This window comes from Podarcis melisellensis (assembly GCF_964234715.1).
Source record: "Podarcis melisellensis genome assembly, chromosome: 1".
NCBI classification, from domain to species: Eukaryota; Metazoa; Chordata; class Lepidosauria; order Squamata; family Lacertidae; genus Podarcis; species Podarcis melisellensis.
Genome location: NC_138528.1, coordinates 59,416,796 through 59,441,489, shown reverse-complemented (window position 1 = coordinate 59,441,489; position 24,694 = coordinate 59,416,796). Strand labels below are relative to the sequence as shown.

Sequence of the window (24,694 nt, the reverse complement as noted above, 5' to 3'; positions counted from 1 at the left end):
TCAAAAACAAGTCATGGCAAACGAATCTCATTTCTTCTTTCGATGGTGTTGCAAGCTTGGTGGATCAGCTGAATGATGTAGGCGAAGTATATATTGATTTCAGTAAGACTTTTGACAAAGTCTGCCATGATATTCTTGCAGAGAAGCTGGTAAAATGTGATCTGGATGAGGCAACTGTTATGTGGATTTGTAGCTGATCAAATCCAAAGAGTGCTGCAGGGCTCTGTCCTAGGCCCATTGTTGTTAAACATCTTTATAAACAACTTGAATGAAGGATTTGAGGGGATGCTCATCAAATTTGCAGATGACACCAAACAGGGAGGGGTAGGTAACGCCACAGAAGACAGAATTAGGATTCAAAATGACCATGACAGATTTGAGCACTGGGACAAAACTGACAAAATGACTTTCAATAGAGACAAATGTAAAGTTGGGAACTTAGGCAGGAATAACCAGCTGCACAAATATAAAAGGTTGTATGATCATCTGTCATTTGTGCTTTAGTTGAGATTCCTGCATTGCAGAGGCTAAGACTAGATTACTCTCAGGGTCCCTTCCAACTCTACAATTCCATGATTCTGCATATGAATGAAATCCTGAAGAATGCCTTCCAAAACAGAGGCTTAAAATATAGTAACGTTGCTTGAATCTGAAAAAAAATGGCTTAAAGAAATATTAACTCCTTTGGCTTGTAATTCTCCCCTATTCAGTTCTAAGTATGTGGTTTTAATTGCGTTACTGACCATTTTAGCAGACTTTATGGGAAGAATAGCAGAAGACGACAGATAGTGCCTGAGATTTACTTTAAGAAAGGGAATATATCCAATAAAGCAAAAGAGAGTTCCAAAGACATGAAAATAGCAGGGGGAAAGGCGTAAGATAAGAAAAACAAAAAAGCCAGAAACCAACCGGCCAACAATTTATAATTCCCTTTTGTTTGCCTGCTGCTAGTTTCTGTACTGGTAATTTAAACTATTGTTTCAAGGGGGGGAGCAGCAAAAATAAAATAAAAACAGCTGCCCTGAAATATATAGTGAACATGACAAACTATCAAGAAACAGGAGCTAAAAGTTTATTTTCCCAGAAAGAGCAGTGCTTGACAGGCATGTGTAGAACATGTCTAAGGCCCAGGGCAGAAGTCGTTAGAATAAAGTTATAAATAAAAAAGCAGCCAATCCCTGCTCCCCGCCCCCCAGCCAGCCATCTTAGCCCTCTGAGGTCCAGGGCAAATGTACCCGGCTGCCTCGTCTTGGCACAGGCCTGGTCCTTGATATGTCATTGGCACAAATGGGCATTTCGTTACATGTTACAGATAGAAAAGAAGTCTATCTGTAAAGTTCTGCCCAGCCAGGGGTGGGCATTTTACATTATACCAAAGCATGGGAAAAGAGGGTTGGGTATTAGGTACAGACTTCAGTGGGTTTGTGTTCATATCACTTTAAAACCACAGTCAGGCTTAACTACTGTTTAAAGGTAAAGGTGAGGCATGTTTGTGCAGGTGGTCTGCTCCTCACCTACTCCAGCTGTGCTCCTGTCATAGCTAAGGCATGGTTTTGCTTAGTGTTACATCCAAACGTAGGTTCCAGGTTTGCTCCTCTCCAAACAAACCATGAGTTGTAATTTAGGTTTATTCTTGTCTTACTACTTACGGTTTCTTTGCAGGATAGTTTATTTTGTTGTTGTTGTTGTTGTTGTTGTTGTTGTTGTTGTTGTTGTTGTTGTTGTTGTTGTTGTTGTTTAAAGCTCATGTATTATACCAGGCATGGCCAAACTTGTCCCTCCAGCTGTTTTGGGACTACAACTCCCATCATCCCTAGCTAACAGGACCTGTGTTCAGGGATAATGGGAACTGTAGTCCCAAAACAGCTGGAGGGACAAGTTTGGCCATGCCTGTTAATTAGACTAATGCCTATTCTAAATGTGATAAAAATGGAGTAAATGTAACTATAAATGTAACTGTACAAAGGCAGAGGCGGGTGGCATTCTGCCCTTGCAGTTACACTGTAATAGTGCACTGCCTTGTTGCTACATAGTTTCCAGCAGCAGGCAAAACTGGAGAACAAGAATGATATACTGTACGTATAATATGAAGTTGAAAGACCTATTTCCCCCCCCCCCTAACCAGAATCTGAAAAACAAGATTTACTCCACACATCTTATTTTGCACCACTGGTTCTGCATCTTTGCTATGATGGTTCCATAAATTATTTCTAACCATCCTGCATGACTGCTCCAGCCCTTATATAGATGAAATTTATTTATCAATAACAGAAACATACAACTAAAGAAAACACGTACAGGAAACAAAACAGGATTAATGTCCATAATATATATGGCAAGCAAAGCAGTTTGGACCATATTCCATCTACATATTCCAAGTACATGCACCAAATATGCAAGAACTGTATCTGATTTGGCCAAGCCTCTAGAAACCTGTACATTCATCACACCTCTACAGTCTGTACAAAGTTCTAATAATAAGTCATGTCTGCCTTTCCCCTATAGCAGGCAGCCGTAATTTAATATTTATTTTTATTTATTTATTTATAACATTACACAAAATTTTCTGGGTTGTATACAATTAAAAAAAAAACCCACTGCGGTATTAAGGTGGTATATCAATACAGCCTTGAAGGTTTAGGCAAGGTTTTGCTAAGCTCTGTTACCCAAAGCCCTTCTTAATTGGAGAGGTTAAGGCTCAGTGCATAAGAACAGTCCAACCTCCCTAAGCTAACCTCCCTAAAAGTTTTTTGGTTTTTTTAAAAGGAAACTTTTGCTTGTGGTATATGATCTTGTCCCTAAATTATGGGCAAGCAAATCAGTATAAAGCAGGAGGAAGCAAAGCAGAAGGGAAAGCGACAGTAAACTTCATGGATAGGATATTGTTTCCAGGTACAATTAGTACAACTTTAGGAAGGAGGTGATCAGGGTACAACCTGAACTTCCAGCATTATAAACACCCATGCTCTGATTCTAGATTCATTTATTGCAATGCTCTATGCATTTAAAACAAAATTACAAATATTTCAGAGCCCCTGTGCTAAGACTATTAGCTTGCTGCTTCTTTCAACCACTTGTTTTATCTTGATTCCATATAAGATGTGTTAATACCCAGCATGATTGCTTTTTTTTTTAATGGTGTTTACAGACTGTGCTGGCTTTTTAAAAGAAAAAGACCTCACTTCAATTTTATTTTAGCTGAATTATTCATTCGGCTTCCTATCTCTCGAAAAAGAAGGCATCTAGTTGGTAAAAAGAAAAATCCTTTTTTCACATGTCCAACTCTTGTCATACTGCAGGAGTTCCCAATCATCTAACAAGAAGAAAGCTATTTAGATAAACATTTCAGATCTTGAAGGAAATGTTTTCTTATTGAATTTGGAGAGCACAATAGTGCCTGACAACTATTTAATCAAGAAGTTATTGTTTGGCTCAGAGGGAGAAAGAAAGGGATGAAAAATAATACCAGGCCTAATTTTTAAAATGTTGAAGCAAGTGCTTGTTCACATTTAAAGCTTTTTTAAAACAAAAAACGCAAATCTCAGGTAGAACAACATTTGCAATAGCAGCATATTTTTGGTAAAATGGTAAGCAAAGTGGCGCTCTCTCTCTCTCTCTCTTACACACAAACACAAACACAGAGAGAGAGAGAGATTAGCAGAACCTTTTTTAAGAAAAAAAAAACCAAAACGTAAAGATTCTCAGTTCAAACAACTGATGAGAGTTAAATAAGTGCTAAATAGTCCAGAATTGCTTTCTTTTTTAAATTAAAAAATGTTTTTAATGAATTACCTGTGCTTCTGGAAAATACATTGTAAACCACAGGAAACCGTCCATACTCAGAGTAGTATAAATCACAGATAATGAAAAAAACCAAAAACCAAAGGACCTTCTTCATCATGCCCAGCATGTAAATATTCCAGAGTCATCTGGGCTTCTATTTTTGAATATAATCTGAGCTACACTGCCTTCTTAGTCTATTGCAGCATGATAATTACATTCTTATACACGATACCTTGTTTTTAAAGAAATCTTTGTGCTATAATGTACTTAAATTCAGGCTGTAGTTCTGGTTAGAAAAAAGCAAATAGTATACGTGTTCCATCCATACAATGGCTATACTCCAATGACTCACTTAGTATGCTTGTCAAGCATGTATTTTTTGCCAAGACTCGGTGAGATAAAAGGCAAATGATGTGGTCCAGGGGAGACATAGGTTAGGTCCAAAAGCATAGCCAGAGCCAGGCAATGGTAGAGTTTGGGGGCATACAGATAAAAATAAAAGGGACAAGAGACATGTGATATGGTGTCCTGAGCCCACCCAGCCAAGGAAAGCAGATAGTTAATTTTTTATTGACAGCAGCTCCTAAGGATACACATGTGCATACACGCTTCTTGTGTCTAGGCAGTTATTTCCAGGTCTGTGCCCTACGAAGCAGTTGCAGTAATAGGGGTACCACACACGCCACCAACTTATATACCCTCCTCTAATAGGGTGTGCACATGTAACCTGAAGCTTCTCCCACATGGAAGTTGTCGCTGCTCTTCCCTCTTTAAGCCCTTCTTGGCTAGGAGACAGCAGGACAGGGAATGGTGGGGATTTAGCTGATTCCCCCTTCAACTGGGCAGCCTCTTCCTCTGCTTCTGATGCATCCTGTGTCCACCCCTCAGCCCTGACCAATTTAACCTGTCCTCCTTCTGCTTCCATGGCTCCTGCCTTGTGAGGGACACCAAATCCTAAAAATCACTGGTCTATTCTCCTGGATCAGCCCCTGACTGCCTTACCTCCACCACACACTCGTGAAAGCCCTGCCTGACATCTGGCCCAAAATAGACAGGTAGTCGATTCTAGAGGCAATAGAGGTGAAGCAGACGGGGCTGAGTTTTACAGACATCAGAGCCAGGCTAGGACAGTTATTACATAAGACCAGAGTGCCCTTATTGGTTTTCCTGATTTCTCTGGGCTGATCAAGTCTCATGCTTACTAGACTTGAACTCCAGAGCAGCAAAATTCAGGTCATCAGTTTCCTCTATCTTCAAACTGTCCAAATGGCATAAAGAGTGACAAGCTTCCCTCCCCCCCCCCCATATCCTCAGTTGGGGTGGGTGGGAGGAAGACCTGCATTTCCAGATATTTTGAACCATACATCATTCCCCTCTCCCTAAACTGTGGAGCTAACTCAATGAGACAAAGTTCAGCACACTTCCAACCTTGGTTTATCTGAAGACACAAAAACAGCATATTGCACATAGCAAATTGAGCAGCACTTCCCAAAAAGCTCTTCCCCGCGGTAATCAGTATACTCCCTGAAGCTTGAAATTTGATTAACCATGAAATTTGTTTCATCGTAAAATTCACAAATTAGTGAAGAGCTCATGATACAACTTTTAAAATGGATTTCCATGAAACTGATATTTCTATCCTATTTGAAACTGTTTTTTATCCACCTAATTCTATGCAATATTTCAGCATCCTTCTCCATTTCTTATGGCAACTTAACAGAAACTTTACCTGTGCTTGTTTCTAGCAGTGTGATGAGGATAGAACTACTTCATATTTTTTTACTGATTTTTAATTTCAAGTAACAAAACACACCCATACAAGGAATACATACATAAGTTTAGTGTTGCACAGAAAAGAGAGAGAAATAGTGGCTGATGGTTGTAGTTTTAGATATTTCAAGAAAAGCAATCAAAGGAATGTGTTTCTCCATAAAGTTCCATGAGTCGATGAAGGGTGAAAACCATGTCTGATTGTCTTAACAAAGGCAATACAGTGGCACCTTGGTAGTCAAATGGCTTGGCTCCCAAACAAATCTGCTCCCAAATGCCGCAAACCTGGAAGTGAGTGTTCTGGTTTGCAAACGTTTTTCGGAAGCCGAACATCCGACGCAGCTTCCGCTTGAGTGCGGGAGTCGAATGGACTCCCAAACAGATTAAATTTGAGGACCAAGGTACTACTGTAAAAGAATATCATGATGTATAAAAGGTGTTAGTCTTTCCTCTCTCAGAATAATATTCCTTTTGTGAAATGGTTAATTTTTCCATAAGCACCATGTCCCATACTTGCAAAATCCAGGCTTCAAAAAGATTTGCATTTAAAGTTTTTTTGCAATCCCAAATATAGCTGCAGTTAATAAATGGGGGGGGTGTTTATTGGTTGTGTTCTTAATGTGAGGAGTTAAATAAGATAGTAGGGCTAATCTAGGGTCTAGTCAGAGCAATTATCCCTATCATTTGATTGTTTGAACATCTTATTCCCAAAGGGCAAAACCACCACTAGGGAGTCAGGTAAATTGCATTCCCATCAGCAACGTTTTGATGTAATTCATTAATTATTATTATTATTATTATTATTATTATTATTATTATTATTATTATTATTATTATTATTTGTATACCCGCAGGTCTCAGGGCAGTTACAACATAAAATCACAATACAAAATCACAAAATACAAAATACATATATAGTTGGGATACATTTCCCCTTCCCAGTGGTCATTCAAAATGCTGGAGTCCTTATATTTGGGCTTGTTTAGAAAGTGCATAATCTGGTATATCTCTAACCAATCACATGGTATATCTCCCAATATAATATTTATTTCTTGAGCTGTCTTGAGCTTATATAATCCCATTGTTTCCCACCTAGCAAATAAGCCTGATTTGGCTGCTGTGTAAAAGGAAGAGTGTTGAGTTATTGGGACTAAAGGAGAATCAAAAGGTCAAAGTTTCAGGCTACATTCCTCCCATATGGTCAAATCTGATTTTAGAAAGGGGTTAATAATGTCTTCTAGTGTCTTGTGGCACACTTTATAATAAGGGGGTGGGCACATAAAGCATTGACCGCTATCATCCTCCACTTTTAACCATGAGACCTGGTCTAAGCCTTGTAAAACCAAAAGGATATTGGGTAAGTTAGCTGAGTCTTTATACTGTACCATTTTAGGTTAGGTATCACTATACCTCCATTTTTCTTGACCCTATAAAGGGTTTTATGAGGTAGCCAAGGTCTTTTGCAGAGATTCTGGTAGATGTTTATTGTTGAATTTTCTATTATGCTGTTTTCCAGTGTCCTTAACCTTTGAAATACTGTAAGTCGTTTTTAATGAAGAAGGAATTAAAGCGAATGATAATGGGGACTGAACTCACCATTTTTCTTTTTAGTTTAGTTTAGGACAGAGTGCTCTGTGTATCCTTTCAATGGGACCTCCTTGCCATCTGGAAGTATTTCCTTTATCTAGGACAAAAAAGCCTCACATAGACTGATGTTTCCAAAGCCCTCTGTAGCCCCTTGAAGGCACAGATTCTGACAGCACCCCTGATCCTGTACATCCTTGAGCTAGATGTCAGATTGAAATCTCTCTCTCTCTCTCTCTCTCTCTCTCCATCATCTATCTATCTATCTATCTATCTATCTATCTATCTATCTATCGTCATCCATCTATCATCTATCTATCCTATCTATCTAATCATAGTTCTGTTGCAGTTATGTACTTTTTATGTTGTAAGCCGCCTTGAGCATGGTTTGAACTGTTGAAAGGCAGCATACGAATAAAATTAATATGTAGCTGTGGGAAAGTCCATCCCCATGGTGCCATTCTTGCTTGAAGACCTGTCTGCCACCTAGGAAGAGGTGCTTCATGAAGGTTACAGACTGCCTTACCCCCAGGACCACTGGAGAATTAAGATAATTTTAGAAGTAACAAACAAGACCCTCAGAATTATCTTCTACTTTTAAAGATGTAGGCTTAAGAACTGCATCCAACTAAAATCCATGCAAGATGAGTGTCCTATTATTCATATATGAGACATATTCGCAAATTGTGAATATAGATTTAAATCGAGGCCCTCATTAGACAGAAGGATTCAGCCACTGCCTGAAGCAAACATATCACTTTAAAGCTGTTATTGATCATGATGAAACTAAACCACCCATTTTCCCCTCTGGTATTGGACTATATGACCTCCTGTGTCAATGAATCCTAACCTCAGGCTATATATAATTTCAAACATCTCTCCCTCCTGCCCTCCCTCAATCAGTTCTAATTTTTAGACTGCAAACCTTAACAACTTACCAGGGTGTCCTATTGAACTATATGGGTTTTAGTTTTTGAGTGGACATGTAAAAGGACTGCACTGTTAAGACAGCGAAATGCATCCTGAAGTCTATTTGCATTTTTCTCAAATCATATTTTGTGTTTATTGCTTCTCTGTTTCTGGGACATCATAGAAACACAAAGGGGAATGTGTAATAGGAATTTCCTTGAAGGAAAGAATCATTTTAGTGCTTTCCTATCAGTTTGCTAAAACCTCAGCATCAACCATTAAAAAGCATCCTGTGTTTTGAGAATTCATTACCACTTTAGTCTAACATCTAAATTTATGCTGTTACAGTGTAAAAGCCAAATACATAATATTTGAGGGTGGGATAATGCATCTACTTCCACACTTTAGTAAGTGACTGAATTGCTCATGTGAACCTTGCTAGGTTTGATTCAAAATTATTCTCTCTGTCATTATGCATCCTTTCTCCCTCTGCCACATTAGTAGCATACAAATAAGATGAACACAAAACGTCACAAGTAAAGCATAATGCAATATTATCTCTGTTCCGTCGAAGGCATAAACCTGTCCATCAGTATCTTTTCTGCTCCACACTGAAAAGCTTTGCAACAGCCTGCATCTTAAACTACAGCCGTCGAGTCTCTATCAAGAGGAAACTACAGGCACTGTCTGTCAGCTCTGAACAAAGAAAGCTGCCTTACACCAAATCTGACCAATGGTCCATCTAGCACAGTATTGTATACACTGACAGGAAGTGGCTCTCCAGGCTCTCAGACAGCTGTCTTTCTCAGCTGTACCTGGAAAGGCTGAGGATAGAACCTGTGATCTTGTGCACACAAAGCATGTACTCTACAACCGAGCTGCTGAGAATCCAGTAGGCAAAGGACAAGTCCCCCTCTAATAAATTGGATTAAATGTCAGAGCAGATCCATAGGAGCCTCGGTCGGAATCACAGAACCGTAGAGTTGGAAAGGACCACAAGGGTCATCTAGTCCAATCCCCTGCAATGCAGGAATCTTTTGCCCAATGTGAGGCTTGAACTCATGACCCTGATATTAAGAGTCTCGTGCTCTTCTGACTCAGGTAACGAGGAGATTGCAGTCCAGAATCTCCGTCTGTACATGTAGGACAGAATGCAGGAAACTAGAAAGAAGCCTCCCATATCATGAACATAAGGTCCTAGCACCATTCTACACAATTACATTACTGAGGTGTGCATATTAAAGGTAAAGGGACCCCTGACCATTAGGTCCAGTCACGGACAACTCTGGGGTTGTGGCGCTCATCTCGCTTTATTGGCTGAGGGAGTCGGCGTACAGCTTCTGGGTCATGTGGCCAGCATGACTAAGCCGCTTCTGGCAAACCAGAGCAGCGCATGGAAACACTGTTTACCTTCCCACCAGAGTGGTACCTATTTATCTACTTGCACTTTGACATGCTTTCGAACTGCTAGGTTGGCAGGAGCAGGGACCGAGCTCACTCCGTCGCGGGGATTCGAACTGCCGACCTTCTGATCGGCAAGTCCTAGGCTCTGTGGTTTAACCCACAGCGCCACCCGCATCCCTGGTGTGCATATTAGATTTCTGGAATTCAAGAAAAGGCTTTCCCCCATGTTTAAAATCCCCTACATGTAGTGAACAGCTTCAGCATAGCCTCCCCTATTCTGCCACCCTGCAATACTCATTTCAAATATACTGGGAGCTTTTTTTATGTGAGGGTTAGGGTTAGGATGCTACATTTCAGTCTATCAAGTATTTCTTTATTAATTAAATTTCTATACTGCCCTTCATCTGAGGATCACAGGGTGGTTTACAGTACAAAAACACAAAAATAACTTAACATAACAACAAAGACAGCAATAACACATACACCCAAAGTAGATATGCATTGGATGTCAAATGTTTATCATTATTTACCATCTGAGGGAGTATCCTGCAACTAAGCACAAGCTTTAGAAAGCTTAGCAAGGAGAAATCTACAACAGGCAAACATTTGGCAGTTTGCTCAAATGTATCAAATTCATTGTGCTTGCTCATCCCGAAATCTATCATCTTAACTGCCTAGAACAATTCATTCCATTACACAATGCTGCAAATGTATCACACAGGGAGCCAACAATCACCACGACAATAGAGGCAACCATTATAACATCCCAGTCTTGTAAATCAGTTGACTGCAATATACAACTCTCCATTCATACACAGAATGCCTGTGACAAAACAAGGAATCTAGTCACACACAGCATGTAAGCCATATCCTAGCCTTCTTTCAACCACTGAGCTCCATAATCAAGCTACATCAAGGCATGACTTGTTTACTGCAACACTGTTATTCCGGAGAAATACAACGGTTACAAAATATATTAACAAACAATGGCAGTAATTTCACATAGCCAAGGACCTAACCTAAATAGCATTAATCCAAGAAGCACCCAAATGGCAAAACGACTGTAAGTCTTAAGTACCACTTCTTTCCTTCCGGTGTGGTTAGGTGCTAAGTAATTATAAAATTGAAATGTCCAAGTGTCTACAGTATCTTTGCAAGCAAGGAGGAATGGCACAACCTGGCCACACCCTCCTGATCACATTGGCAATGCCCTTGTGACCTCATAGCGGCCCTTTCAGGTGTCATGGGCACCAGCAGCCTCTGGCTAGGGGACTCAAAAGATGGAAGTGGGTCCTCTGAATATGTCAATGATGACTGAGAGATTCCACATATAGCCAGGGCTAATATAGACACTTTGGGTGTTTCAAAGCAGGTGAACAATACTATGATACATAATACTATGAAACAGCAAGGGACTTCTTAATGGATTTCAATTACGTTTTTCTATAAGTTATATATCTTCAAGTGCTATGCAATTTCCTATATATATATATATCCCTTTTAAACACAGTTCCAGTAACTGATCTGAATTTGATATGAAGTATTAGGTCCCAAGGGTGGCGGTGTGGGTTAAACCACAGAGCCTAGGACTTGCCGATCAGAAGGTCAGCGGTTTGAATCCCCGCGACAGGGTAGGCTCCCGTTGCTCGGTTCCTGCTCCTGCCAACCTAGCAGTTCGAAAGCACGTCAAAGTGCAAGTAGATAAATAGGTACCAGAAGTGGTTTAGTCATGCTGGCCACATGACCCGGAAGTTGTACGCCAGCTCCCTTGGCCCATAAAGCGAGATGAGCGCTGCAACCCCAGAGTCGGTCACGACTGGACCTACTGGTCAGGGGTCCCTTTGCCTTTACATTATTAGGTCCCAAAGCACTGAGCAGAGGTTTTACTTACATATATAAATGTGAACATCTATATAACTTCCTAATATAAAATTTTGAGGAAGCATTACAGTACTAGTGTGTTCAAGTCCCAAAGAATTTGTCACACGTTTCTTAGAGAATTTTATTTTACCGAATGTAAGATTATCTGCATTTAGGTGAACATTTCCCCCTCCTGTTACTCTTCAGACATCAACTGGACATTTGCTAATGTCAATAATAATAATATCATTGCTTTAGGTTTTTAATCAAGAACACTTATTGATGTTGGTCATCTTTGAGTTACACCTGAAATTATTTAACTAAGACTTTTGAATTGCCATTGGGAAGAGCAATTTTAGGACATAGAAGAACAGATGTTAAAGTGACTAACATATGGACAAATGCATTTCCTTGGATACATTTTATTGAACCCCACGCCTTTGTTAGTCACATCTCATTACTGCATAGTTAAATTATGACAACATGTTCAAGAAGCCTCATTTTTTTAGCCTAGAATGCCACTAATTTTCAAGTAGTTTCTCTTTGCATATTTAAGCATTAAAATTACAATTTTACACCACATTTGAATGCCTGAGGTCAATGACTAATCAGCATTCAGGTGTCGAAAGTGATACTACGAATTAGTATACTGCATATGGAACAGTTTGCAAAGCATAAATATGGATTGGGGGCATTTGGTTGGCCAGTTTCTATTCATTGTGACTTTTGTATTATTGCTGTTTTGTAATCCAGCTGTGACTTTACTAATTGTATTATTTTATTGTTGATTTTATATTATATTTTACTGTACTCTTTGTACACTGCCCTGAAAGCCTTGGTTAACAGGTGGCCTAAAGTAGAGGGTGATTCATAATGAAGTATACAGTTTCCATTTATAAATGGAAATTGTATACTTCATTATGAATCACCCTGTATATATTATCAAGATTGAAGAGCAGTTTAAAAATATAAATAAACCATGATCCCAAATTTAGCTTTAACAATAAGCCAGAACTGCATACGTTGTTGACAGTTGCTCACATCAAGAGAGGAGCAGCAGGGCAGCATACACTAGCACACTGCTCAATGCCAACAAGATATGTACGGTGGCTTATTATTAAGTGTAAACAAGGCCAATGTGGCATACAACATGCTAATGGATCAAAATAAGTGGGAAAAAGTCACATTCACATTCAGTAGCAAATTTTACCTCTTCCCCTGCAATGACAGCTCAAGGCAAAACCTAAAAGAGATCACCTATTTTGCATTAGCGTGCAACCCAAGAGTCGTCTGCAACTGGACCTAACGGTCAGGGGTAACTTTACCTTTACCTTTATTTTGCATTAGTACCACTCACATTCAAAAGACAACCAACTTATCTTCCTAAATGTAAGACTGCCATAGATAAGAATGGTTGTAGCTCCTCCTTAACACCCTTTGTAAACTGAGGGAGACTACAAACTTCAACAACTATTTTTTTCTCATAGTCCAGCATTTTCTTCACCTGAACTGAATGAGCAATTAAAAGAGAAAGCAGTGAACACCACTAAAGGATGCAAAACCCACAAGTCTACCAACTAAAACAGCATTTCTTTCTCCTGTGACTTAATTTGCTCAAAGAAGCTCAGAAAACCACTGCCTTTCATTAAACATTCAGAACTCATCTCCAAGCCTAAGATGCTACTAAGCCATCGTAAAATGGCAAAATTGATATGTGAAATCTGCCCTCCCTAATACTGGATTCCACATGTGCTTTCAAGTGCAGCCTTCCACCCACTGAAGATTAGGAAAGCTCAGATACTTTGGCAGCTCTTGACAGTACTCCTGGTTGCCATGCCCTTTGTAAGGCACTGCTAATCACTTTCACAGCCTTAAGAAATTGACTGAAGTGTCAGCAGAAGGCTGGGGTGGGAAAAAAATAAGAAAATGTTCAGTTCTCTTTTGTATACAAAAGTTTAGGTAAGAAATTTTTTTATAAAAAAAAAGCAGTATCTTAGCAAAATGTGCTATTTAACTGGCTATTTAACTGGCTCAGGGTGGCAACTGATATACAGTGGTACCTCGGATTACATACGCTTCAGATTACATACACTTCAGGTTACAGACTCCGCTAACTCAGAAACTGTGCCTCGGGTTAAGAACTTTGCTTCAGAATGAGAACAGAAATTGTGCTCTGGCAGCGTGGCAGCAGCAGGAGGCCCCATTAGCTAAAGTGGTGCTTCAGGTTAAGAACAGTTTCAGGTTAAGAACAGACCTCTGGAACAAATTAAGTACTTTACCCAAGGTACCACTGTAACTATCATGATTAGTGTAGGTACATTTGCTGCTTCAGGTCTTTCTGCATCACTTAAACAGCTGACCACTTTGATATTTGAACTTGCTTCCCTTTGACTTCAAAGTATGTTTCATTCTCTGTCCCCTAAACTTAGAAACTGGGTCAAAGCAGCCAAACTCCTAGACTGACCTGCCCTTGGCCTGAAATGTGGTTGCACAAGTTTATTTACTATAGAGTGCCTGTGACATTATTAGTCAACTCTCACACGTACGTACACTCCACAGCTGTCATGCTGCTTTGCTTTGCTTTGCTTTGTTTACAAGTCAGGTATTGGTTCAAGGCAGAGCACCACTCAAACATTTGGACAGAGTATTTCAATGTTGTCTTCAGAACTAGTATTGCAAAAGAGGATCAGGTAGAAGGGAATCGAGCCTGAAAATATCACTCAGTAAGGACCTCTATTTCCCTTAATCTGAATCATTTGGACCCAACATCCAGTGCTTTTAATCTGGTAAACATCCTGAAGGAATCCCCTTAGCCTAAGCTATTAGCAAATTGCAATCACCTATCTGGCATTTACCAACACTGATATTGTGGTTATAACTTTAAAAGCCTAATTAGTCCACGAGCTAGACACCGCAGAATAAGGTATCTGAAATTATTTTATTGAACTTTTTTATTGGAGTGGTATAAACTTGAGCAAATAAAAAAATGCAGAAACCCCGTCTTTCACGCAGAACAAAGGCACTGAAAAAACTACTGGACATAAGCATGTCAAAGAGGCTAAGACAACTGAGCTATCAATCAGCATTAGGAAAGAAGCAGTTCAGTTAATTATAGTCAAGACTCTAAGGAGGAAGGATCAAGTTCATTATCTTTTTTTTCAGTGCCTCACATACAGCCCTTCAAGAAGTGTTTACAAGATGTCAGGATTTCTCTGAACCTGCCTTTCAGGTGTTTGCTACTGCATCTAGAAACACAAAGAGAAGGAAATTAAACTGGGAGGCTGGAGGGACCTTTGCTTCAAAAGCTGTAATAGTAGTGTGGCACCAGAGGGCAAGCACCCTTCCTTCACTCCATGGAACTACCAAGTGTTATCAAGGGAGACAGCTTAGAAGTAAAGGAAGTGCTAAGTACATGGTTCTAGCATGAAAAAGTGTTATGAGGCACCCATATACATATATGAACTATCAACTATTGCAGAGGTGCACAACCTGCAGCCCTCCAGATGTTTCTGGACTACAACTACCATCAGTCCCAGCCAGCATAGTCAGTGATCAGGGATGATGGGAGGTGTAGTCCAACAACATCTGGAGGGCTGCAGGTTGTGCTAACTGTTGCCTTCTTCACTCTTAAAAAAGTAAAGGTACCCCTGACAATTAAGTCCAGTTGCGAATGACTCTAGGGATTGAGGCACTCATCTCGCTTTACAGGCCAAGGGAGCCGGTGCCTGTCTGCTTTTGCAAACAGTATTTCCGGGTCATGTGGCCAGTATGAACTTATTGTAAATCAAATTCTGTGACGTTTAACTTGAGAACAACTCAAGCATCAACGCTGAATATTTTTTCCCAATACAGTGGTACCTCGTGTTACAGACGCTTCAGGTTACAGACTCCGCTAACCCAGAAACAGTACCTTGGGTTAAGAACTTTGTTTCAGGATGAGAACAGAAACTGCATGGTGGTGGCACAGCGGCAGGCCCCATTAGCTAAAGTGGTACTTTAGGTTAAGAACAGTTTCAGGTTAAGAATGGACCTTCAGAACAAATTAAGTTCTTAACCCGAGGTACCACTGTATTTTGCTTCAAACTGTTCTGTTTAACCAGACTTTCCCTCAATTGTACTACTGGTATTTGAATTTATTAATCAGATGTTTTATTTGAACTTTTTGATTTTCATGGGGTCATCTGCTTTTGGGGCAGGGGCCCGGTAGGAATTTTGTCCATTTGGCGGATTGGCTGGTGCCATTTGGTTTTATGAATTGGTTGGTGGAGGGGTATAGATTGGCTGTGCCTGCCCCTCCAAATGCTGCTGCTACAAGGGTATTCCATTAAAGAAATCCAGGGGCTCGCCATGCTTTTGTCCGAATCCCTGTCAAGGGGCTAGGGCCACGCAAGAGCCCCTGGGAGCATTTGGGGAGAGGTGAGGGCATGGTACCTAGCTCCATCTCTCTCCCCAAATGTTTTCCCTTACTGACTTCGTGTGCGTGCGAATGTCAATCTGTCCCCGTGCAGGGTCAGATAGTTGCAACCAATGCCTAAGCAACCACTCACATTTCTTGTATTTTTAATAAAGTTGTGGCCAAAATTATGCCAAAAACCTTAAACTAAAATCAAGTGTCAATTGTGTTTTATTTGGGGGGTGTCTTGGGGACCTCGACACGCAAACAGTATACAAATGTATACAAATAAACAGCTCCTTGTAAACCAATATATACACATTTTAGGGCAAGAAAGGCATTCTAGGAAATGCCACTGAGAACAGCATATGCTTAAGTGCCCATTAGCAATCCTTTAAGCTCTTCAACCAGAGAAAACAAGTGGAAATGTCATTTTTTTAAATGCATGCTCTTCAAGCATATACCATATTTCAATGAAAATGCCCTTTGAATGTGTATTTTAGAGACATTGATGTTGTCCCGTTATGTAAAGTAACTCTTAGGAGATGTGATGCATATTGGTCATGGAAAACGAATTTCTCATATATTATGGGCAAACAGTGCAGCACATCATCTCTGGATTGTCAGCTACTGGGGGTGGGGTTTGAGGAATCCAAAAGGAAGCCATGCTAGTCTGCTACAGCAAGAACAGCAGAATCCCGCTGCACTTGGGCTAAGTGAGCTCCAGTTCATGAATGTCCGTGTAAAAATGGCGTGCTGTCAGAAAGTAGCTCAAGTCATAGTCCCCTGCATGATTACTGCCTAAAACAAGCTTACATGCAGAGCATTTTACAAAGAAAAATGCTGTAGGCTGCTGAGTTCGCAGACTGGCTCTTTTGCCATTAATCTGTTGTGAGGTTACTGTATACATAAAAACAAAAATTTTGTACAATAAAATAAAAATTATGTTCAATATAAATATTGAATGTATGATGTTATCCACACTATGCAATACTTTTTTTTTTCAAATAATGCGCATTTCAAGCATGTAACCAAAATAAACGAACTCTATAATTTCCTATAACAATAAATGATTATATATTCTTGGTGCAGATATTTTCCCAAAATGTTTTTTCAGATAAAAATATTGTACCGCCTAGTGCGGGATCATATAGGCATGTAAAGGAAACTATCTTTTTACACAATGCATGACACAGAGAGAAAATATGAAAATGATAAATGAATATCCAGCACTTCAGCCATTGTTTTTCCTGTAAGGTTTACCCTCAATCACATAACCATCACGTACAGACAAAATCACCTGATACAACCCATTCCTAAATACTGTACCTTAAATAAATTTCAAATGTGATAAATGTCATGTCATGGTCACTGGCCAGCCAATCCAACTAAAAACAGGCAACCCATGACAAATAAAAAATGCCAAATATCCCCATATGTTTTTCCCCATATATTGTAGGCATTTCGTGATGTATGATTTATGCCAGTTCAACCAAGATTCTAAGAGGATGCAGTAAGCGTAACATAATGCTTTTAAGTCTTTAATAGCTAATGCTTTTAAGTTTTTAATAGCTAATGCTTCAATGTTATTCTCTGTTTTTGTTATGTCAGAATTATGATTTTAGGTGAGTTAAAAGACAACTGGAAGCAAAGTTGCTTTATACCTAACATCATTAATTATTCTAGTGTAGAATCTTGTAGCCTTGACAAGTTAGTTTCTAGTGAGGTTTGGGCTTGTAGACCTGGAACTGCATGTGTGCTTCCTTCTGCACCCTCAGCATCTACTCAAGCTTATACATTAATAAATGAATAAATGTTACAATATCACAATGAGTCACCATCCCCCCCCCAATAAAGTAGCCCTGTATCTACTGTGAACTTCTTACAGAATGGCAGAACAAATTGATGCAGAGAATCAGTAGGAGTTCTAAGCAATTAAGGTATATCGCTCTTTTAGAAGTTTATGTTTAGAAAAGATTTTAAAGATTTCCCCCCCCCAAGCACTTGATTACATTCAAAGAATTTTTTAAAACAACAACAACACATAACACCTTCAAGCGATGGAGGTATACTGAGAAGCCTTTCTCACTCAGAAAGCTATGGGCAGCTCAGTGCAGTGCATTATATGTAATCAAGGCAAACATTGCTTAAGCACATATCTACAGAACATGGAGATATATTCACCCCCCACCCCAAAATCAGCAATCAGCCTTTTGTTCATAATCACAGGCTTACTGTTTCATTCTAATGCTGTCTTCTGTCACATTCACTTTTCTTGGCAATTTTTTTTCCCCTGGCACATACAGAACTTTATGGCAGATTTCATCAAATAATTAGTTTTAGTCTGAAGAGCAGGCAGTTATTCAAGAGAAACATTACAGAGAAGAAACTTTACCTATTGCAGTCGACATGAAGCAGGAGGTGGGATGCACTAAGTGATAACGCAATCTTATGCCACTGTCCATCTGCCAGCCGATACGGAAATACTTCTGTTCTTGACTTTCCATTAAATCTGTAGTGATATCTTATTTCATCCCTCAGGCCACTGCTTTCCAGTTCAAAGTAACTGCATTTAAAAAGAAGAAGAATCAATTTCATTTTACCTGCCATGCACTATTCAGTCATGTGTTCCGCGAATTAATGAAAACAATTGCACTTGAAAATTACATTTCTTATTATGCCTGTGTGTTTATTCAAACATGCATGTGTATGTGTGTGTGATAATGCTAGCCACCCACCCAAAATACAGCCTCCAAATATAACATCTAGCCGGAATTAAGGCTAGGCATCAGTCATGCACCGTTCAAAGCAATTCTCATTAAAGACTAGAAATCTTATGCACCTGACAGAGTCTGCTCCCAGATTTGAGATGGCCCACAGAAAAGTGCCCCCTAGTGGTCACATCATGGTTAGGGTCACACAATTTCCCCTCTCCCTCTCTTTCTCATTCAAACTGCCCCCTCCGCTGACACACCAGTTAAATATTTAAAAAGATGCCACTGGTTCAAAAAGAAGTTGATTTTTCTAAGCTTAATTGCTGCATGGGGTCACAGCAGAGCAGCAGAAGCTGTGAGTCAGTAGTTTCTCATCCTTGGTTTACTGAAATCTGTGACTGTAGCCAATGCCTCAGAGAGATGGGCATTCTGGGAAATGAGCGTAGCAGTTAAGAGACAGGTATTTAGAGCTGCTCAGAATGGCAAATTGAGATTGAGTTAAAAAGGGCTGAGGGAAGATGCCAGTACTGGGACCTTGGCAACTGCCCAAGGATGCCAGCAGTTGAAACATGCCATGGCACCTAGGTACTGAAGTTTTCCTTGGCAGCTATTAAAATACAGGGGGAGAGACCTTTAAAAGTTAACCATGGCAGCTTTGAAGGTGAGTTTTTGTTCATTTCCCCCTCTCATCTTTCTGACTTCAGTCTGCTTTCTTTATAACAAAAGTCTGGTAAACTTTTGACAAGGGGAAAACACATGGAATGCTGTGCAATATATATCAGTTACCATTTTTTCCACAAGAAAAAAATATTGACCTGCATTGTGAAATGGAAAACCCTGACAGGCTCGCTCATGCAATAAATTACTGACTAGGAATTTGTGCACAAATGCATGTCTGGCAAAAGAGAGAGAAAGGGTAAAAAATGAGTTTGCATCATCTAACACACATAAAGTTTTAACTGCCTTTAAATGTATCTAAACAGCAAAACAAAGTATTTTAATATTAAATTAAATGTTTAAATTAAATATTTCAACTCGAAAATGAACTTGAAGAGAAGGCAAAAATAACCTAGAAACTCATGGCAGGAGCACGCCAGCATTAAATTGATGGAGTAAGTGAAGTTAACTCTATATTAGAAGAAACAGGATCTGTTCAGGACTGCCAGGCCTAGTGAGCACAGCAACTCTTCTTCGGCAGGCCTTTCCCCTATGAGGCAGTTGTAGAGACTAAGGGCCTCCCCCCCACTTCCCACAGCTACCTAAGTCTCCTCCTCTATCACCTCCTGGCAAATAGAAGGGGAAGAAATGGAGGCAGTGAGAGACTTTACTTTCTTGGGTTTCATGATCACTGTAGATGGTGACAGCAGTCACGAAATTAAAAGACGCCTGCTCCTTGGGAGAAAGGCAATGGCAAACCTAGACAGTATCTTAAAAAGTAGAGACATCACCTTGCCAACAAAGGTCCCTATAGTTAAAGCTACGGTTTTCCCAGTAGTGATGTATGGAAGAGAGAGCTGGACCATAAAGAAGGCTGATTGCCGAAGAATTGATGCTTTTGAATTATGGTGCTGGAGGAGACTCTTGAGAGTCCCATGGATTGCAAGAAGATCAAACGTATCCATTCTTAAGGAAATCAGCCCTGAGTGCTCACTGGAAGGACAGATCCTGAAGCTGAGGCTCCAATACTTTGACCACCTCATGAGAAGAGAAGACTCCCTGGAAAAGACTCTGATGTTGGGAAAGATTATGCATATTGATGCTCTCTGTTTACCTTTTTTTGTGAGGAGACATACAAATCCTTCCCACCCCCCAAGTAGCCATCCTATGGGCTTTCAATAAAGCAGGGGGAAGCTTTGATCGCGGGAGTTATAACTACAGTATACACCTTAAAACTCATTTTATGATTACAATTTATTATAGTTTTGCTGTCACTCAGCAACAAGCACTGTCAGTCTTAGGAAGCTAGAAGCTGCTTCCAGCACTTTGCTGTCAAAGAAATCAGTGAGACAAGTACTGTCAGGGAAGCTCCATTCAGAACTTAAATGGTTCATAATTGCCTTCTCTTGTCAAAGAACAAAAAGATCCCTTGTTGGGCTCTTTCCCCTTTTTTCTTCAGAAATGCTGTACAGAAGACAAATTAAGAAAAGAGCCTAAAGTAGCTCATAGAGAAAAGCAAGTTTTCATAGTCTGGGAGCTACATATTCTTCAAAGGTATTTGTAATCCAAAACCACCTGGAGTTGAAAAACCACTACCTTTTCCAAAATTTTACTCAAAAAAACTGGAACATTAGATACTAGGTGATAATTATCCAGAATTATCCAAGTCTCCGTATTTTTAGTGTTTTAAACAGGGTTCAAGCACTGCCTATGACTGTCCACCCCACCCCAAAAGGCATTATGCAACTGAAAAGTCGAAATGGCAAGTCCAGTCCTGGCAGGTTTTAATATTCAGGAAGGGCAAGTAATCTGCCCAATTCATAAGACTACCCAAGCTGAAATCTATCAAGGATAAAATTATTTGGGGGGGGCTCCAAATTAAGAAAACACCCCTCAGCACTACCTGTGTATAAGACGAGCTCGAATTTTAAACCTAATTTTTTGGTAAAAACAACAACACCCTAGTCTTATACATGGAAAAATACGGTAACTAGATGGAACCCTGGCTGCATCCATCTCTGACTGTTAAAATGTTGGCAGCCAAGTGAGAACAAATGCAAGTGGTTTTGTCTGCATAATATCTGTGAGGTGTAATGCAAATAAGTCACAATGAGTCTTTGAGGGGTCCATCAGATCTCCTAAGCCTACATACAGCAGGCCTCTTATTACTTCAGAAAGCTCCACTAGCCAGCACTGTGCAGATGCAACAGCGGCAGAGAATAGTCATTCCTTTTAATAAGACAAAAAACTTTTTTCTGTTTTCAGAGTTTATTATAATGTGCAGTACTGTATAAGTGTGTCTGTGCAACTATCTCCTGCATGCTGCCCTTGCTACGTTGCTGTTGGTTTTTGTTGTCTGGTTTATAACATTCTGTGATTAATAATAATAATAATAATTTTTAAATTAGATCCCACCCATCTGGCTGGGGCAGCTGACAGCATATATAAAAACACAAATAACATAAAAAAACAGAATATCCTATACAGATAACAAACAAACCAATAATGACAATACCACCAACAATAACAATAAACAGTTTACAGCTATATCCAAATTAAAATAACCGCCAACCCCAACTAAACATTTAACCAATACCAACCTAACAAAAACAAAACAGAGGAACCACTTAAAACATGGTGAAACATTTTAGCCAGTTGCCCCAACGCAAGATTTGTTCCAGCAATGTACCTCCAGCCTCCCAGGAGCCTCTTTTGGCTGTTCAGAGTGAGTCTGGGCCCTGCCTCCTAGGCCAGGTGGAAATGGACCTTGCAGCAAGGACTCATGACAGCAGCAAGGGCGGGGGGAGAGATCAGAGTCTGTTTCTGAGACCAGATTAACCCCTAGTTCCTAGAGATCTCCTGCAAAACTATTGCAACTCAGTGTTCATTTGCTTGGAAATGTGTTCCAGTGAACTAAATGTGGCATTACCATGCTTAGAATGGGGCATTAAAGTCTCATTTATTTTTATATTCCAAGAGTACCATCTTTTGCATGTTTACTTACTCTGTAAACTATGGCAACAGCTCAAAGCTCAATTACTAGGGAGCAAGAACTGTGGCATTTGTGGGACTTGTTTTTGAGTAGCACGTACAGGCAACATGCATCTGATCAGGGCCTCACACCTTTGCTTCACACTAGGTCAGGTAGCAAGGTGTTGGGTGGACAGAGAGGAATTGGTCAGATCTTTAAATAAAAATGACTGGGGTCTTTTGTCAGTAGAAACACACCTATCCAGTTTGGACTTTATTGTTTCTTGCTTTTTTATGTCTGAGTTAACAAGCAAGCATGAGGCAAGGTGAGCAGAAGTCACCAAACTGGTAATGCACAAAAGGGAAGAACCTTTATCTCTTAACCTTCATTTCTTCTTTCAAGTTCTTACAGCTATTTTAGGCAAAGCAAGGAACAAGCATTTAAGATACTCTACAGGGACCACAGCAAAAAATGAAAACAAGTTAGGTCTTGCAGCATTCAACGTTTCCAAAAAGGGATTTCCTGCTGCTGAACACAGTCAGTAAGGCTAAATGGAGGCTGGCTATTATAGACAATATATGCCATGCTATTCTCCAGAAAAACAACACATCAACAGCTAAATATCAACCAAAAAAGACCAAATTATTTACTTCTTTCTCCTTTTTTCTTGGTTGTACTGTTCTATAGACTTTACTTAAACCATGTCTAAAATGTTTTTGGCAAAGAGTTTGCTTGCCATGGTGACTGTTTAAAGTTGTAGGTCATGACTTAATAACAATCCCAAAGATGTACTTTGCCTAGGTAGTGTTTATCTATGTACACTCTTTCTTTACAGATTATATATAGGAAATCAGAGTACAAAAATACATATTTCTTCAGAGTAGGCTGCAAAATAACTAGGTGCTTTTGTTATAGGTGGCAGGTAGATGAATTCAGCACACTGAAAAACTGCTTCATTGGGATAGGATAACACAAGCAGCTGCCTAGACAGTGGAATCATTATGTCTTCAGGCAATATCTATCTATGTCCAACAAAATCCTCCCAGTTTACTGTATTCCACCCAGTGCAATTCTGGCAGGCTAGATGTAAGAGGTGCTTCTACCTAGCAATCATAGTAAGCATTATTTTTTGAAAACACCACAATTCTATGTTGCAAAGGCTTCTAAGGAGACACAACTATAATTTATCTGTGCATTAACTATTCAGCTGAACCTACCAATCTAAACACAACCAAAGTGGTTCAGAGTTTAAGATATGGTTCTTCACATAACTTTATGAATGAGCTAAAATAATAGTTTTGCTACACATTATTTTATCTAGTGCTGAAGAACCAACTCCTTTATGCATTTTTTCCCTGCTGGATTGTGAACATAGCTGTCAGCAATGGTCTTTATTCTTATTTTTTCAGAGCAATCCTTGCCTACATATCTGGCTGAAAGTGGTTAAGATGGGGTGAAGGTGTCTCTGCTGGCTGGGCGCAACTTCGGGGATGTGGTGGAACATCTACTATGGAGCCCCCACTCTGTTCCTGTGAGTTAATGCCAGCAGGAAGCTATACAGGTTTAGATCTACAGTTGATAGCATATCTGCCAGTGTTAGGCCCCCAAAACAGGGCATTTCAAGGGTGAAGAGGAGGCAGCCTCACTCCTTCAAGAAAGTACTCCCAAGATCAGGCTTCTCAACTATGTCAGCTTGGAGCTTGCATAGTTAATCACGCCCAAACCCCCAAAGTCAATTGGGACACTGCATGCATATTTTAAAACACAACTACCTGATAGAGTAAAGAAGAAACAGGAGATCTAAAAACATGAATATGTCATGTGACAATGGTACTGTATTTGAGAGCAGAAGCCATAAAGGGAAGCAGTAAAGCAGTCTAGAAATGTTGAGAAATGCTGTAAAGCTGCACAATCACTTTGTACGCTGAATCACTGTGACTCATCCTGAGGATGACTCATTCTCTGTATAAATGTATTGTATCTACTTGCAGGAAGACAATTTGGAACCTGTTACAGATAGGTAGCCGTGTTGGTCTGCCATAGTCAAAACAAAAAAAATTACTTCCAGTAGCACCTTAAAGACCAACTATGTTAGTTCTTGGTATGAGCTTTCATGTGCATGCACACTTCTTCAGATACACAGAAGTGTATATCTGAAGAAGTGTATATCTGAAGAAGTGTATATCTGAAGAAGTGTATATCTGAAGAAGTGTGTATCTGAAGAAGTGTGCATGCACACAAAAGCTCATACCAAGAACTAACTTAGTTGGTCTTTAAGGTGCTACTGGAAGGATTTTTTTTTTGTTTTAATTTGGAACCTTTTAGTTTGGAGACAGTTTTGGATCCTGTGAGCTGTGGAGCCATGAGTTAGGGTGGAGTCAGTGTGTGTATGGAGCCTGACTCAGAAGTGAAGCCGGTACTCTGTGTATGCTCTGAAGCTACGGCAGTTTAAATCTTCTGTTCACTATGCTGTGTTATTTGCAAACAAGTTTTAACTCAGTAAAGCTCTTTATTCTTTTACTGAAGAAGACTCTGTGTTATTAATTTACACTGCGCATCAGAAAAATCTTCCTATTAAAAAGCATCATCAATTTCTATATAAAAAACCAACCTGCAGTCAGCATCAGCAGTAATTTAATAAACCATTCC

The 24,694-nt window shown here is 39.7% G+C and overlaps 1 protein-coding gene across 4 annotated transcripts in view; it reads right to left on the bottom strand.

Annotated features, from left to right (window-relative positions):
- NELL1 (neural EGFL like 1) overlaps positions 1-24,694 on the bottom strand; it is a 379,806-nt gene that overhangs the window by 276,713 nt on the left and 78,399 nt on the right. For all 4 annotated transcript variants that reach the window (XM_081882839.1, XM_081882838.1, XM_081882841.1 and 1 more), the window contains exon 4: positions 18,099-18,269. In XM_081882839.1, coding sequence (XP_081738965.1) covers positions 18,099-18,269 — 171 coding nt within the window. The remainder of the gene's footprint in view (positions 1-18,098; positions 18,270-24,694) is intronic.